This window comes from Phalaenopsis equestris, unplaced genomic scaffold (genome assembly GCF_001263595.1).
Source record: "Phalaenopsis equestris unplaced genomic scaffold, ASM126359v1 Scaffold000655, whole genome shotgun sequence".
Classification (NCBI taxonomy): domain Eukaryota; kingdom Viridiplantae; phylum Streptophyta; class Magnoliopsida; order Asparagales; family Orchidaceae; genus Phalaenopsis; species Phalaenopsis equestris.
Window position 1 is genome coordinate 81,722 of NW_018165095.1, and position 16,859 is coordinate 98,580.

Sequence of the window (16,859 nt, forward strand, 5' to 3'; positions counted from 1 at the left end):
GACATGATTAGTGGCCAAAGGCTATTCATAAACATACAAAATTGACTATGATGAAACATTTGCTCCAGTTACTAAATTAAACACCACTCAGGTCCTACTTTCCCTTGTTGTAAATTTGGATTGGCCTTTTGCTCTAACTGGATGTCAAAAATATTTTCCTAAATGGGGATCTCACAAAAGAGGTGTGCATGTGCCTCTCTCCAGGCTTTGACTTTTCTTTGACTGTTCATTGGAGACAAGTGTGTCGACTGAGAAAGTCCCTCAACAAATTGAAGCAATCCCCATAGACCTGGTTCGATAAGTTCACAAAGGTGATAATTGGTCATGGTTTTTCTTAGATCCAATTAGATCCTCTTATTTAGACATTTCTCTGGTGGCAAAATTGATATCCTTATCATCTACGTCGACGATATTATGCTTATAAGGGATGATCTACAGGCATTGGGGTCTCTGAAAAGTATTCTTGCTACTTCATTTGAAATGAAGAACTTGGGGCCAATCTAGTACTTCTTAAGCATGGAAGTTGTTCGATCATCTCGAGGCATTTGCTATTCTTGGCGCAAATATGTATTTGACCTATAAACAGAGAAAAACCTTATTCGAAGACACAACTCTGTGTTCTTCTGGACGATACGACTATGCCTGTAATTTTCTCAACAAGTCGTATCGTTGCTGTCGCTCTGATACCATTTCATATGGTATGACTCATATACCATATAGGGACAGATGCTGGAACGAAGCGGAGCAGAGTGGAGCGAAGTAGAAGAATTTATCCAAATCGGGAAGTTACGTTATGTGGGTTGAGGGTGCTGGGTCAACCCCCCGCTATACCGTACAAGGGTAATTTGATAATTACATATTGTACTGTAGGGTTTACTCTAGGATTATAAATAGACTTGCTTGTAATTCTAGGTCTTTGAGAGAGCTGAATCTTGTATTCTGTACTTTTTTTTAATATTGAAAAGGAGGTCGCCGCTCTGCTCCCGAGGATGTAGACATCTTTGTCGAACCTCGTTAAATCTCTGTGTTCTTCTGGATTTGTGTCGTTCTTATTTCTCTTCGCCCTAATTTCTCAATAAGTGGTATCAGAGTCAGGTTCGAGGGGAAGAAAATTTTCAGCGGCGCAGAAAGAAAGAAGATTTGAAAAAAAATTGGCAGCTAGATTTCAAGAATTCCAGGTGTTTGGAGAATTGCAGCTTGTGAGAAGATCAGGAGGCACGGAAGATTGTTTGCCTCCTTTCCGGTCGGCGAACAAGCAGATTGCGAGGGTTCGCGAACAGAAGGATCGCGACAGAGAGCTTCGCGGTGCAGAAGGCTTCGGTGCGGAAGGCTGTTGGGGAGTTGTTCGGTGCGGGAAGGAGCGGAGGATCGCCGCTACAGGGCCGAGTTCGCAGACACATTGTTCCCGCAGGAGGCGGGAGGTGGAAGGAAGAGTTCGCGTCGCGGGAGGGACATTCGTGCTTCTGTTTCGGCGATAAAAAGGAATTGCGGATCAGGACTCCGCGAGTTCGAGCGAAAGGAGGAATTTGAGCGTGATCGAGGCGGAAGCGGAGGAATTTCTTTCACGATTTCCATTCTTGTCCGTTTACTGGAGAAGAAGAATCAATTTCCATTGTTGTTTGTTTGCTGTGGAGACAATTCCGAATTAGGAGAAATTGGAAGGAAATATTTCATTCCTTTGTGGGTTGAGCGGAGGAAGGGTTGCGAAGAAGAAAATTCAGAAGGATTTTCGAATTTTTTTTTGGCTGGTGCTAAATTTCATTTGCAAGAGGCGGAGCGGAAATAGAAAGAACTTTTTATTTCCTTCGCTGGAGCGAGCGGAAAAAACTGCGGAGAAGTAAATTTAGAAGATTCTTCAAACTTTGCGGTGCAGTGGAGCTATTCCAGGACACCAAAAAGGAAAGTTCAGAGGAAAATTTGGAAGGAAAGAGGAACAGAGTAATTGGAATCTGATTTTCTTTCCTTTACAAGAGTCGCGAAATATTTTCTTTTGGTGGATTTCCTCTGCTAGATCTGCGAAGATAAGATTTCTTTTGCTGGACGTGAAGAAAGGAAAGAATTTGAAATCCAGTTAATTAAATGACATATTTAATTAAGGGAATATTTCAATTCTTTTTTTTTTGAAAGATTTTGTTGATTCCTGGGAAACATAATTAAGGGAAAATTATTTTTCTTGGAAACTTAATTAAAGTAAACTTAATTAAGAAATCTTAATTAAAGGATTATTTAAAAGAATTTGTGTTAGAATCAAAATACAATTTCTGGCTCAACAAGGAATCTTGCGGAGATGAAAATTTGGAAGTATTTTTTGAATTTCCTTGGCTGTACGGATTGTTCGCAAGGCAGACGGGCTCGCGGGAACGAACAGGTGCGAAGCAGTTCGGATAAAGGGCTGCGGCAATTCGGCGCGTTATGCTTCCGGGAGTTCGCGGTAGAGGCGGCGTCGCGACTTCGAGGCGCAACAGTTCATGAACCTTCGCGGCATTAGGCGAGGTGGAGTTAGCGAACAAGAGTTCGTGTGTAGTTACCGCGAACAGGAGCGTTTGCGAACAAAGGAGTTTGGTGATGTTCGACCGGCGGAGTTTGCAAGTTCGTCGCAGGAGTTGTGACAGGTGAAGTTTGCGACAGGTGGAGTTCGGTAGGGTGCTGACGAGCGAGCAGGCGCGATTATTCGCAAACAGTGGTTTCGCGGAGGTATTTCGTGAAGGGTTTCGCTCACGGGACAACAGTTTAGCCGAGGTGCTGGCGTGAACAGGAAAAGTGCTTCAACCCACATTTGTGCATAAGAAACTCCATGATATTTTTCTCCTAAGGGGCTGGATATTCGCATGGTGGAGATTTTCTCTTAAGGGGCAGGACGTTCGCAAGGTGGAGATATTTCTCCTAAAGGGCCGAATATTCGTAAGGTGAAGATTTTCTCCTAAAGAGCAAGATATTCACACGGTGGAGATACTTCTCCTAAGGGGTCAATAAGAAACTTCATCATATATTCTCCTAAGGGGTTGGATATTCGCAAGGTGGAGATTTTTCTCCTAAGAGTTTGGATATTCGCAAGGTGAAGATTTTCTCCTAAAGAACTGGATATTCGCCAAGGTAGAGAATTGTTAGGTATGACTCATAATACCTGAATTTGGAGTCTCTTAGAATGAAGAGATGCGCATTGCTTGGACTTGTTGAATGTTTGCAATTGTTAGAGAAGCATGGTGGCCCAACCCACATTGATGCAGGTGTAACTCTCAGGTATTTTTTCTCCTAACGCTCAGGATATTCGCCAATGTGGAGATTTGTTATGGTATGACTCATATACCATATAGGGACAGACGCTTCATATACCATATAAGGACAGACGCTGGAACGAAGGGGCGAGGAGCGGAGCGAAGCGGAAAAATCTGTCCAAATCGGGAAGTTAGGTTATGTGGGTTGGGGGTGCTGAGTCAACGCCCCGCTATACAAAACATAAGTAATTTAGTATTACATATTGTACTGTAGGGTTTACTCTATGATTATAAATAGACTGTTTGTAATTTTAGGTCTTTGAGAGAGTTGAATCTTGTATTTTGTACTTTTTTCTGAATATTGAAAAGGAGGTCGCCGCTCTGCTCCCGAGAATGTAGGCATCTTTGTCGAACCTCGTTAAATCTCTGTGTTCTTCTAGATTTGTGCCGCTCTGATATCACTTGTTGAAGGATTAGAGCGAAGAAAAATAAAGAATCGACACAAATCCAGAAGAACACATAAATTTAACGAGGTTCGACAAAGATGTCTACATCCTCAGGAGCAGGCGACGACCTTCTTTTCAATATTCAGAAAAAAGTACAAAATACAAGATTCAGAATCTCAGAGACTCAGAGAGTCACCTAGGATTACAAACATGACATATATATAACCCTATATAATTAAACTCCCCCGCACCGCCAACCCATATAATGAAACTCCCCCGATTGGACAGATCCTTCTGCTCTACTTCGCTCGTGGGCTCCGCTCCGCTCCAGCATCTGTCTCATTTATGATATATGAGTCATACCTAACAAATCGCGGCAGAGAGCTTCGTGGTGCGGAAGGCTTCGGTGCGGAAAGCATCGGTGCGGAAGACTGCTGGGGAGTTGTCTGACACGGGAAGGAGCGGAGGATAGCTGCTACAGGGCCGAGTTCGCAGACGCACTGTTCCCGCAGGAGGCGGGAGGCCGAAGGAAGAGTTCGAGTCGCGGGAGGGACGTTTGTGCTTCTGTTTCGGCGACGGAAAGGAATCGCGGATCAGGACTCCGAAAGTTCGAGAGGAAGGAGGAATTGGAGGTGTGATCGAGGCGGAAGCGGAGGAATTTTTTTCGCGATTTCCATTCCTGTCCGTTTACTGGAGAAGGAGAATCAATTTTCATTCCTCTCTGTTTGTTGTGGAGGCAATTCCGAACTAGGAGAAATTGGAAGGAAATATTTCATTCCTTTGCGGGTTGAGCGGAAGAAGGGCTGCGAAGAAGAAAATTCAGAAGGATTTTCAAATTTTTCTTTGGCTGGTGGAAATAGAAAGAAAATTCGGAAGGATTTTGCTAAATTTCCTTTGTAAGAGGCGGAGCGGAAATAACAAGAATTTTTTATTTCCTTCATTGGAGCGAGCGGAGAAAACTGCGTAGAAGTAAATTTGGAAGATTCTTCAAATTTTGCGATGCAGCAGAGCTATTCCAGGACGCCGAAAAGGAAAGTTTAGAGGAAATTTTGGAAAAAAAGCAGGAAATTTTGGAAAAAAAGCAGAGCGGATTAATTGAAATGTGATTTTATTTCCTTTACTGGAGCCGTGAAATATTTTCTTTTGGTGGATTTTCTCGGATCTACGAAGATTTCTGGCAGGATCAAAGTGAGTAAAATTTTTGGCTCAACAAGGAGTATTGTGAAGAAAAAAATTTGGAAGATTTTTCTGAATTTTCTTGGCTGGAGGAAGGGAATCTTGGCTATGATGTAGGAGAATATAAAATTTTACAAATTGTTCGCAAAACAGACAGACTCACGGGATCGAACTGGTGCGAAGCAGTTCGGATAAAAGGTTGCGGCAGTTCGGCGAGTTATGCTTCGAGAAGTTCACGGTAGAGGCGACGTCGCGACTTCGAAGCGTGACATTTCATGAACCTTTGCGGCATTAGGCGAGGTGAAGTTAGCAAACATGAGTTCGTGTGCAGTTACTACGAACATGAGCGTTTGTGAACAGAGGAGTTTGGTGGTGTTCGACCATTGAAGTTTGCAAGTTCATCGCAGGAGGAGTTGCGATAGGTGGAGTTTGCGACAGGTAGAGTTCGGTAGGGTGTTGGCGAGCGAGCAGACGCGATTATTCGCGAACAGTGGTTTCGCGGAGGTATTTCACGAAAGGTTTTGCTCACGGGACAACAGTTTAGCCGAGGTGTTAGCGCGAACAGGAAAAGTGCTTCAACCGACATTTGTGCATAAGAAACTCCATGATATATTTCTCCTAAGGGGCTAGATATTCGCAAGATGAAGATTTTCTCCTAAGGGGCAGGATATTCGCATGGTGGAGATTTTTTCTTCAAGGATTGGATATTCGTAAGGTGGAGATTTTCTCCTAAGAGACTGGATATTCGCCAAGGTGGAGAATTGTTAGGTATGATTCATAATACCAGAATTTGGAGTCTCTTGGAATAAAGAGATGTCTCTTGAAATTGAAGAGGTGTGTCTTTTGGAATTTAGTGGGTTGAGATTAGCGTAGGAGCAGCAAAAGCATGGTAGCCCAACCCACATTGGTGCAGGTGTAATTCCCAGGTATGTTTTTCTCCTAAGGGGCTGTATATTCGACAAGGTGGAGATTTGTTATGGTATGACTCATACCATATAGGGATAGACGCTGGAACAAAGCGGAAGAATCTGTCTAAATCGGGAAGTTACGTTATGTGGGTTGGGGATGCTGGGTCAACCCCCCACTATACGGTACAAGGGTAATTTGAGAATTACATATTGTACTGTAGGGTTTACTCTAGGATTATAAATAGACATGTTTGTGTAGGTCTTTGAGAGAGCTGAATCTTGTATTATGTATTCTTTTCTGAATATTGAAAAGGAAGTCGACGCTCTGCTCCCGAGGACGTAGGCATCTTTGCCGAACCTCGTTAAATCTCTTTGTGTTCTTCTGGATTTGTGTCGATTACTGTTTTTCTTCGACCTAATTTCTCAACAAGTGGTATCAGAGCGGCAACGACGATACGACTATGTCAGACATAGTCGTATCGTCGCTGTTCCAATGCGGTTCCGGCGAACAAGACTCATTACTCACGGCTTGTCGAGAAACTCATTTACCTCGCTCATACTCGCTCCGACATTTGTCATGAAGCAGGTATTGTAGATCAATTCATGCATGATCCCTATGAGCACCATTTCCGACCTGTCCATAGGATCCTTTACTACTTCAAAGGCACACTGGGCTCAAGTTTATTTTTCTCGAGCCATATCTCTCGTTCTATTGTTGTTTATATAGATGCATATTGAGTCGAGTCTGTCAATGATTGACGATCCACCTCAGGATATTGCTTATTTGTGTGGGAAACTTTGTTACGTGGAGGAGCAAAACGCAATCAATTATAGCCCGAACAATGTTGAATCTGAAATCCACTCTATATCCTTGGGTATCTGTGAAGCTCTATGGTTAAGCAATATGTTCTGAGAATTGTCTATGCCAGCCTATGCTCCTCTCCAGTTCTATGACAATAAAATCGCCATCAATATCTCCCATAATCCGGTCTAGCATGGTCGGACCTAACATGTGGAGATTGACTGACACTTCATTAAGGAGAAGCCCGACTCTGAGGAGAATTATATTACATTTATTCCATCCAATGGTTAATTAGCAAATATCTTGACCATGAATCTTCCTCGACCATTGTTTGACGACATCAAATCCAAGTTGAACATGTTGTACATATATGCTTCAACTTGAGGGAGAGTATTAAGATTATTAGACTAATTATTAGGATAATTACTGCTGCAGATATTATTAGTTTTTATTTACTTCCTTTATTTTTTTCGTTTTCATATTTATGTATTTCCTAGTTGGTCTATTTCTGGATTTATGTACTTTTTTTATTTGGGTCATGTAAAATATATTTATACCCTAACAATGAAAAATTCAGGAATAATAAATTAGCAAAAAGCAAATTAAATCATCTCTAGCAAAACCATGAACAAATAAGTCATTGCATTTCTTGTTAGGGAAGAAAGAAGAAACAATACAACTTCAGCCTGATTCAATGTTTAAAAATGTCATAATTAATGAGTCATTTGCGATCATTTTTTGTATTTATTTTGTTTTGCTTATGTTTTGATTTGAAACAAATTACTCGTTGAGTTAAAAAAAAAGGTTGTTCTTTAAAACTAGGTCTTTGAGAGAGCTGAATCTTGTATTATGTATTCTTTTCTGAATATTGAAAAGGAAGTCGACGCTCTGCTCCCGAGGACGTAGGCATCTTTGCCGAACCTCGTTAAATCTCTTTGTGTTCTTATGGATTTGTGTCGATTACTGTTTTTCTTCGACCTAATTTCTCAACAAGTGGCATTAGAGCGGCAACGACGATACGACTATGTCAGGCATAGTCGTATCGTCGCTGTTCCAATGCGGTTCTGGTGAACAAGACTCATTACTCAAGGCTTGTCGAGAAACTCATTTACCTCGCTCATACTCGCTCCGACATTTGTCATGAAGCAGGTATTGTAGATCAATTCATGCATGATCCCTATGAGCACCATTTCCGACCTGTCCATAGGATCCTTTACTACTTCAAAGGCACACTGGGCTCAAGTTTATTTTTCTCGAGCCATATCTCTCGTTCTATTGTTGTTTATATAGATGCATATTGAGTCGAGTCTGTCAATGATTGACGATCCACCTCAAGATATTGCTTATTTGTGTGGGAAACTTTGTTACGTGGAGGAGCAAAACACAATCAATTATAGCCCGAACAATGTTGAAGCTGAAATCCACTCTATATCCTTGGGTATCTATGAAGCTCTATGGTTAAGCAATATGCTCTGAGAATTGTCTATGCCAGCCTATGCTCCTCTCCAGTTCTATGACAATAAAATCGCCATCAATATCTCCCATAATCCGGTCTAGCATGGTCGGACCTAACATGTGGAGATTGACTGACACTTCATTAAGGAGAAGCCCGACTCTGAGGAGAATTATATTACATTTATTCCATCCAATGGTTAATTAGCAAATATCTTGACCATGAATCTTCCTCGACCATTGTTTGACGACATCAAATCCAAGTTGAACATGTTGTACATCTATGCTTCAACTTGAGGGAGAGTATTAAGATTATTAGACTAATTATTAGGATAATTACTGCTGCAGATATTATTAGTTTTTATTTACTTCCTTTATTTTTTTCGTTTTCATATTTATGTATTTCCTAGTTGATCTATTTCTGGATTTATGTACTTTTTTTATTTGGGTCATGTAAAATATATTTATACCCCTCTTCCTGCTCTATTCTCAAACCTGACCATAACAATGAAAAATTCAGGAATAATAAATTAGCAAAAAGCAAATTAAATCATCTCTAGCAAAACCATGAACAAATAAGTCATTGCATTTCTTGTTAGGGAAGAAAGAAGAAACAATACAACTTTGTTAGGGAAGAAAGAAGAAACAGCCTGATTCAATGTTTAAAAATGTCATAATTAATGAGTCATTTGCGATCATTTTTTGTATTTATTTTGTTTTGCTTATGTTTTGATTTGAAACAAATTACTCGTTGAGTTAAAAAAAAAGGTTGTTCTTTAAAACACTCAAAATATACAAAAATTATTCTAAGATGTTAAAAATATGTTTATTTGTTTTTCAAAAAATAAAATTTATATAAAAACAAAATAAACAAATAATTTTAAAATTAATAGTAAAAACAAAATAAAATTGATTCCATACAGGCCCTAAGTGTATGTGGCAATAATATTGAAATATGGTACGCAGGGTTCAGACCAGCACTATTGCAAAGATACCCTACTTTTAACTATTACTTTGCATAGAAATACGCCTGTTCCAGAAAAAGATACCTGGGAAACAAGATTCCGTAGCTGCCGTACTCCTTGAGAATTGTCCATGAAATACAGAGCTCCAGTGAGCCCAACCCGGATATCCACCCTATTTAGCTCTAGTTCAGTCAAATTTAGAATCTGCATCAATCATATAAACGAAATTATTACTCTACAAATGTGTGAGTGTGAAAACTATAGTACGACTTGACAAGACAATCATATAAACAAGTTTAATAAAATTCATGATTGAAAAGATTAATACTTCAAAAACTATCTTGGCTTCAAAAAAAATTTAAGTTAGAAGGAAAAAAAAATATAATTTGAATAAATGAAGGAAAGAATAGTGACCAGGAATGTCAAACTATGTGCAAAGGTAAGAGAAATGCCACCCTAATCATTTCCATGCAAATCATAATTCATTTTCTCATTAAAAATTTTGTTCTAGTAAAAATCATTTTGCAAAGGTCAAGTTTTTTTTCATTTTCAAAGAACCAAAGTTTCTTTTTCTCAAAACAATGTGCAATGGCGTGATCAATGGAGCAGGCAGAAAATTGTGACAAAAAACCATTCTACGCAGTGTATTATCACCCAATATGATTTATAAACGTTAAAATTGAAACTGCATTCCATGAAGCTGATCATTAGCAATTCTTTCAGAGCGGAATGTTTAATGCAAAATAGAAGAGTGACAATGTCAAAAAAAATAAAAAATAAAAAATTTATGCAACACCATACAAAGCTCAAGACGCGTCTAAGAGGACTCCATTGAAAACTTCCATAGTTCTATCGATCATGCCAATAAATTAAGGGAATTTTACATACATGCCATTAAATTCTAAAGTATGATATTAACATTTATAACATTTGGTGTTATAAACCTATAAATGCAAGTAATACTGGTATTTATGATGTGATGTTAAATATTTAAGTGATATGCATGTAAATATGAAAATTTAGGTTTTGGATATGTAAATATATAAGAGTTGCAGTATGTATATAAATGCTCCTTAAATTAAACAAAACGAAATTGGTTGAGGTCTGCAGCATGATACTTAAATGAATACCTTAAAAACATAATGTACTAACAAGTAAATTTTGGTAAGATGATGACAAAGAAATGGCAATGTAGCAATAGCTTGACGATAACCTTTAAATGCAATGTAATTCTCCCATCGATCGAGTCTGCTAGATGATATGCTTCCACATAACAAGGATCGCTACTACCACTGAGAGTATGTGCTTTTGGAGGAACTTTGAGGAGAGTAGACTCAATACCCTTTGTTAGTAAAAGGCTTAATTCGCTTGGTTCTGGTCTCCACAGTTCTTGAATGGCTTTGTGTACCAATCCCTCCAGTTTTCGATCTTGAGCAGCAGATGCCTCATAGAATTGCACTGTGAATTTATGGTGGCTAAAAGGGTAATCTCCACTTGTTTCACCTACACCTGACCATCTGAAAAGTTTTGAATAATTAATCTTTTAAGAGGAAGTCTAGCATTACCCATCTGATAAACCAGAGAGCAATGTCACTCGAAAGAAAAGGTCTAAAAAATCGCAGCACATTTTCTATGTGATTGAGTACTTTGAAGTCTAAAGTAAGAGAAAAGAAATAAGATGCACAGGAAAGGATGCCGACTTCTAGATGATTATAAAATTGATAACCATAAAAACTAGGAAGAATTACACACATACCAATCAATTCTTATGTATTTACATATCCAACACCTAAACGTCAATTTTTACATATATATACGTAGGCCACCTTACCCATACATGAAAAGGGCTTATTTCACTTTTTTAAAGTTGAAATTGTGCACTTTTGATGTGATATGAATATTTGGGCCGTATAAATGTAAAAAGTAAAGTTTAGGTGTTAAATATGTAAATACATAAGAATTGGATGGTATGTATGTAAATGCCCCTAAAAAAAAATTTCAGACTTCAAAATAGCGGACAAGAAACTGGACAATTGTGCAGTTACTATTGCTTAGTGGATATTCCATCTTGGTCACAGTATGTTTAATTAATAACAAATATGTACAAAAGAAAGCAAAAAAGTACTTGAAATTACTGTTGCAAATGATGGAAGGATGTCAACTATATTAAGAGCCATGCCCTGAATAACCATAGCAGATGGTATTTAAGGCACTATTCAATGATTTGGCCCTCAATTTGCAAGAACTTCAAGATATGGGTTCCGGATTTTTCATAGGCACAAGCCCCTGCAATTAATTACCCATCCATTAATAACGGATGTACTTTCAATTAAGGCTAGCCATTAGACACCAAAACTAAAAAATATCTAAAAATGAATGTAATAAAGGATAAATAAACAAAGAAAATGTCAACCATTCACAAGATTACACTAAAATAATATCATTCCATCACAGGGAGAAACGTCGCCAGTAATCTTAAATCTAAACCTCCAATCCTTTTACTGGCTACTTATTATGTTTATCAGATCCATGGAAGAGATACCAAAGTTGTCCTCATACAAAATAATTTCAGCTATTCCGATCAATTACCTTTAACATTCAAAATTCAAATTTGTTATAAAATTTGTTCCTTTTATCCACACGATGGCGTCCACATCCAAATTTTTTGTTTATGGGCTAATACATCTTCAAGGATTTATTACATGCATGATTAATTAACTTGTACCATTATAAACAGCCCTTATATCATATATGTTGCCTGCTATTCCAGGATCTCAAGATAATAATTCAAGGTTAACATGAACCACTGAAATGCATAACACTCCATTGATGAATACAGCCAGTTAAACTCATTTTGTAAATGGTTTAGAACTTCACCTCACTCAAGCACATTTCAATAGCACCACAATATTCAGTCCCGTGTGAGGAATAGAGATTTTAGCAGCGTTTTAGTTTTAACATCCACATTATATGTTCAACACGAAGTTGGATCCATTTTAAATGTGAGGAGGTGCGGGACTCTTTGATTAAAAATCAGAAAGAGAGAGACATCGGGAAGAAGATGGTACAGTGCCCATGAAGACATAAATATAGAAAAACTTTCACAAATATACACAAGTAAAGTAAACAACAATACATAAACACATCAGAGAAAATTAAGTATCATGCATCTGACCAATACATATGCAATTCAGTTAAATAAAGACTGCACACATAAACTGAGAAATTACCGATAAAAGATATAGACTGAACATGAAAACAAACCTTCTTTCTGGATGACTGGAAACATATTTGATAATCTGCAAGATGTAGCGGCACTGATGTTTGTTGACAGAATCAGCTAACGTACTATTTCTAAAATCTTCGAGTTCTTTACTGAGAAGTTGGCCAGCTCGTGCATTCCTTGATCCTAAACGTTGTGCACAGAGTAGAACAGCTTGCACGTCTTGAAGCCTATTAGAATTGATTGCAGATGTATCACTGCTGAATAGCACCTTGTGCATGTTTGAAATAAGGATGTTTAGAGGATCCTCTGGATCATCAGCTAGAAGTGGATCCAGACCTTCAAGATCCAAGTGTTCCGCAATGGACCAAATCAAACGGGCACAGATCCTTGGTGTATGAACCTGATGAAAAGCAAACATTTATTTGGAAAGCAATCATATGAAACCAAATTCAACAACATCATCATTATTGTCAACATTAGCCTGGTCCCAACCATTTATATTGGTATTTGGACCGGTTTTATAAATCTTCATTTTCAGAGATGGCAAGCCTATTTTTTATAACTCCTTTTAAAGAACTTCTATTTGAGTTAGCTCAGATTTAGCCGGCATTTAGAAAACCAGACCAAACCTGCCGGTTTGACTGTGAACCGACCGGTGGTCCGGTTCGGGCAACCGCCCCCGCATTGAACCGGATTGGAACCGGCAAAAATAGGCCGGTTTGTCCCCTAAACCTTAATGTGGATAAGCACGTTAGGAAGTGTCAAGTATGTCACATGGCTGAGGCTCAAGCAATAAAATAATGGTTTATAACATCCACTACCTATTCCAGAGTTATATTAAGTGGAGACGACTAAAGATTTCAATGTGGGACTTCCCCAGAAACAGCGCCTAAAAACAAAGGACAAAATAGCGTATTTTGTTGAGTGTGCAAAAAAGTTAATTTGGATGAAACAGTTCACAAATTATTCAAATGGAATGAAACTGAAATCCAAAATCCAAAAAAATAAACCAAATTTTTGTTAAAACTGCTTCAAACTAAACCGAGATCTAATTTGGTTTAATCAATTTGCTTTGAAGCAAATCAAAAAATAACATTTGGTTCTATTTCAAGCTGAAATAATCAAAACATAATATTCAATTTCAAAATAAAAATTTAATTCCTCTCATTTATCTTCTCAATATACCTTTAAAATTAAAAATTTCTAGCTATACTAAAATAAAAAAGCCATATGCTCAATTTATTTTCTTTCCAATTTAATTTAATTTTTTGATCTTAATATTATTCAGTTTTTTATTTCTTTAGTTTAAGGAATGTTAAAATCGATCCGAAATCTAAAAACCAAATTTTAAAAGTTTTAAAATAAAAATTAAACTAGTTATTTTAAAATCTAACCGAATCAACCAAATGACCTTGGTTTGGTTTGATTTATCCATTTTTACCAAACAATACACACCTCTAATTAAGCAAGATTGAGGTGTAAATTTATTGAGTTAACTTAGGACTTAGTGAGATAAGCTGGGAACGAAGGTCCAGTTCAGTTCAACAGTTCACCATTAAATATATGGCCAAATGAAATCCTTGAATCATAGTCTGGGCAATCTCCTCTGATATTTTATTAGCCCAAACATTTGATGGTGAAATTTGATTCTGCTTCAAATCTAGATTGCTTACAATCGTTAAATGAGTGAATCTATAACTCCTAGCTCATTTGAGGTGGTTTATGGGAAAAAATACTCGCTTCAAGATTTGGATTCTATCCTTACTACAATCGAGCATTACACTGAAGTTGATATTAGAATCATTAAGATTCAACAATCGCATGAGTAGGTGAAGAAAGAGATTGCTAAAAAAATGTCATATATCAAAAGCAAACTAATCAATCTTGTATAAAATCTCAACACCTTTTAATGTTGCCGAATTATCAACATACTATGAAGATCAAGATGTTCCAGCTAATGAAGACGACACTCCTCCTACTTTAAGAGGATGACACAAAAGAGACCTTTTTCTTCTTATGATGCTAGTCCGAAATAGTGACCGGTCATATCCAACACAACCGCTCGATGATGTCCCACTTTTCCATGAATGGATCCAATCCAAAGGTCTTGTTCAATGTTTGGTTTACCATAATGGTTTTGTCATTTCTCGTGTAAAAGTAGTGGTTTATACAAGTAAATGGACTTTTTTTAGTTGAATAAAACTTGAGAGTAAAATTTTTTCTTTTCTTTAAGTTTGGAATATTGTATCCTCTTTTTTCTAACGATGCATTGGTTGTATCTTGATTGAGTGTAGGCAGTGATTCCTTCTTTGTAAACCAAAGGATCGTCACGATCGCGTCATTCGCAGAGGAGAACCTGGCCAAATGGCAGGAAGCAAATATCGAAGGCGCAATGTTGGCCCTTGATCTAGCGGAAGAAAGGCGAAGTGACTCAACCCTTTGACAAGAAGAGATCAAAAGACGAACGACTCGATACTTCAACAAACACATCCGGAAGAGGGCTTGGTTTTGAAGAAAATTGACGCGACAGTCAACAAGTTGGACCATACATGGAGCAAACCATACATAATCGACCAAAGAGTAGCTCCGGGGGCTTGCAAACTCAAAACATATGCGGTCAAGTAACTCCCTCGGACATGGAGTGGGGATTACTTGAAATTATTTTCTTTAAAAATTTTCTCTTTAAAGCATCAAAGAGAGTGACGTTACTAACTTGTAAGTTTGATCGATATAATAAAAATTATGGTCATCTAATTCCACTTGGATAACGCACAGACTGCTAACACTCGAGGAACTTCTCTCGGTCGGATAGGGGGTCGGTTTTTCGTTTGAAACTAGATACAGTCAAACGATTGATATTTTTACAGTTGGATTGCTTGAACGAGAAAAGGAAAACGGCGTAATGCAAACCGATCGATCATAATACCAGCAAACAGAAAAAAAAAACTATAACTAGAAAAAATGGAACATTTTAGTCATCTTGGTCGGAAGGTACAAAAAATCCCGGTAACAACAATGCAAAAGGTACATATGTTACAAACTTTTTAATAAGAAACACACCCTCAGAAGAATCGAATGGACGTATTGTGTTCCGTAACATTCTGCTGGCACAACACATCCCTATGGGATAATATGCCCGTTCGCGAGGTGGAATGACCTCGGTAGTCCATCTACTCTAGTGTCACGTTCGACACCTGACTCGGTGGAAACTCCCTTCTTTGACACACGACTTGAAAAAAAAAAAGTCAACACATGACCCATGTAGGGCTCTTCACTCCTGTCGGGAGAAGGTCACCTTCGCCTTTGGTCTTTCACCAAGCCGTCGATGCACCTATTGTTATACGCTAATAATTTTTCTTCAAATGTAGACAAAGTCGACAGCGGCCCCCTCTTCCCTTTTTATAGAAGAAAAGGGGCCAGCAATCTAAAAAAGTGACTCCCGATAAAAGCTTGTCTGGGACCCACAGTGAAAAGAACAACTAAATACAATGACAGGACAAGTCGACGGCGAATTTCCCAAAAGGGAAAGAGAAAGGGAATCAATGGTGCCTATAATACCGACCCACCGAGGTCACGTGATACGACGACGACACCAAACCCGCTGAAAAGGCCAATCGTCGTTTCTCAACGATTGGGTAATTCGACCTGACCGAGGATGCCGCAGGAGCTGCCTGGCTACTGATTCTAAAATCCTTGGCATGTACGTCCAACAGAAGAATAACTAGTAAAAATAATGTATAATTGCCCATAAGTACACGATGGCGTATGCAATCCTAGCGATCGATCATGACGAATCGATTGACTGTTTGCACCACCTTCGCATTGAGAACCTAGGTCCCTAAAGTCGAAAAGTTTAGGCCTCTGAAGGTGCTTCTCCACTCACTAGCGACAAGATCTGCAAAAGAGCATGTGCAAAACAAGTCCCTCAAGGGTGACCCTCGCAAGTGACGACAATATCCGCAATTAGTTAAAGGAAAAAACCCGGCTGAGGCAAAGACCCAATCGGCCGAATGAAGCAGGGCCAAGCAATAACTTCGGTTCTGGGTTAGCCAATCAGTCGACATGCATTAATCGATCGCTATGAAAAAGTAGTTGGGAGCACGGTTTCACTCGCAATCAATGATTTAGGTCGAACGAATTCCTAAAGAATTAAGGGTCGACCAACCAAAACATGACATCCAAATTTCGGGGTTTAGCTCTAGAGGCAATCAAGAGACATGCTAGCGATAAGATTCGCGGTGGGTCATAAAGGTTACTTCAAACGCGAGTCTCTCGGGAGGCGACAACCGGATAAAACGAATTAATGAACTATCCCGGTCGACTGGCCAATGCGACAGACCAACTCGCAATTTGAGCAAGCAATAAATCAAATCATAATCAATCTGAAATAAAACAAAAACTAACAGGATTTTCTCATATATCACAAAAAGAATTACAAATGTCTTTCTTTTGATTCATTAAAAAAAATTTACAAGCGCCTTTTTACAGCAGGATGCTAGCAGGCAACAAATCCATCATCGCTGCCGTACCGCCCTCCTCCGTCCTCCTCTTCAGTAGACTCTTCTGACTTGTCTGAAATCAAGGTGGAGAAGTCATCTGAATCGGAAAATTTGGGGTCAATAAGGCCATGATGGATGAACCTCTAGACAACAAACTCCAGCCCGCTTCG

General features: G+C 38.6%; 1 protein-coding gene across 1 annotated transcript in view; it reads right to left on the bottom strand.

The window, feature by feature from the left end:
• Positions 1–16,859, bottom strand: part of LOC110030095 (protein TPLATE) — a 46,577-nt gene that overhangs the window by 12,351 nt on the left and 17,367 nt on the right. Inside the window, exons 3-5 of the mRNA XM_020732661.1 lie at positions 12,229–12,590; positions 10,178–10,481; positions 9,049–9,168 (exon numbers count right to left, since the gene is read on the bottom strand). Of these exons, the coding sequence (XP_020588320.1) occupies positions 9,049–9,168; positions 10,178–10,481; positions 12,229–12,590 (786 nt within the window). The remainder of the gene's footprint in view (positions 1–9,048; positions 9,169–10,177; positions 10,482–12,228; positions 12,591–16,859) is intronic.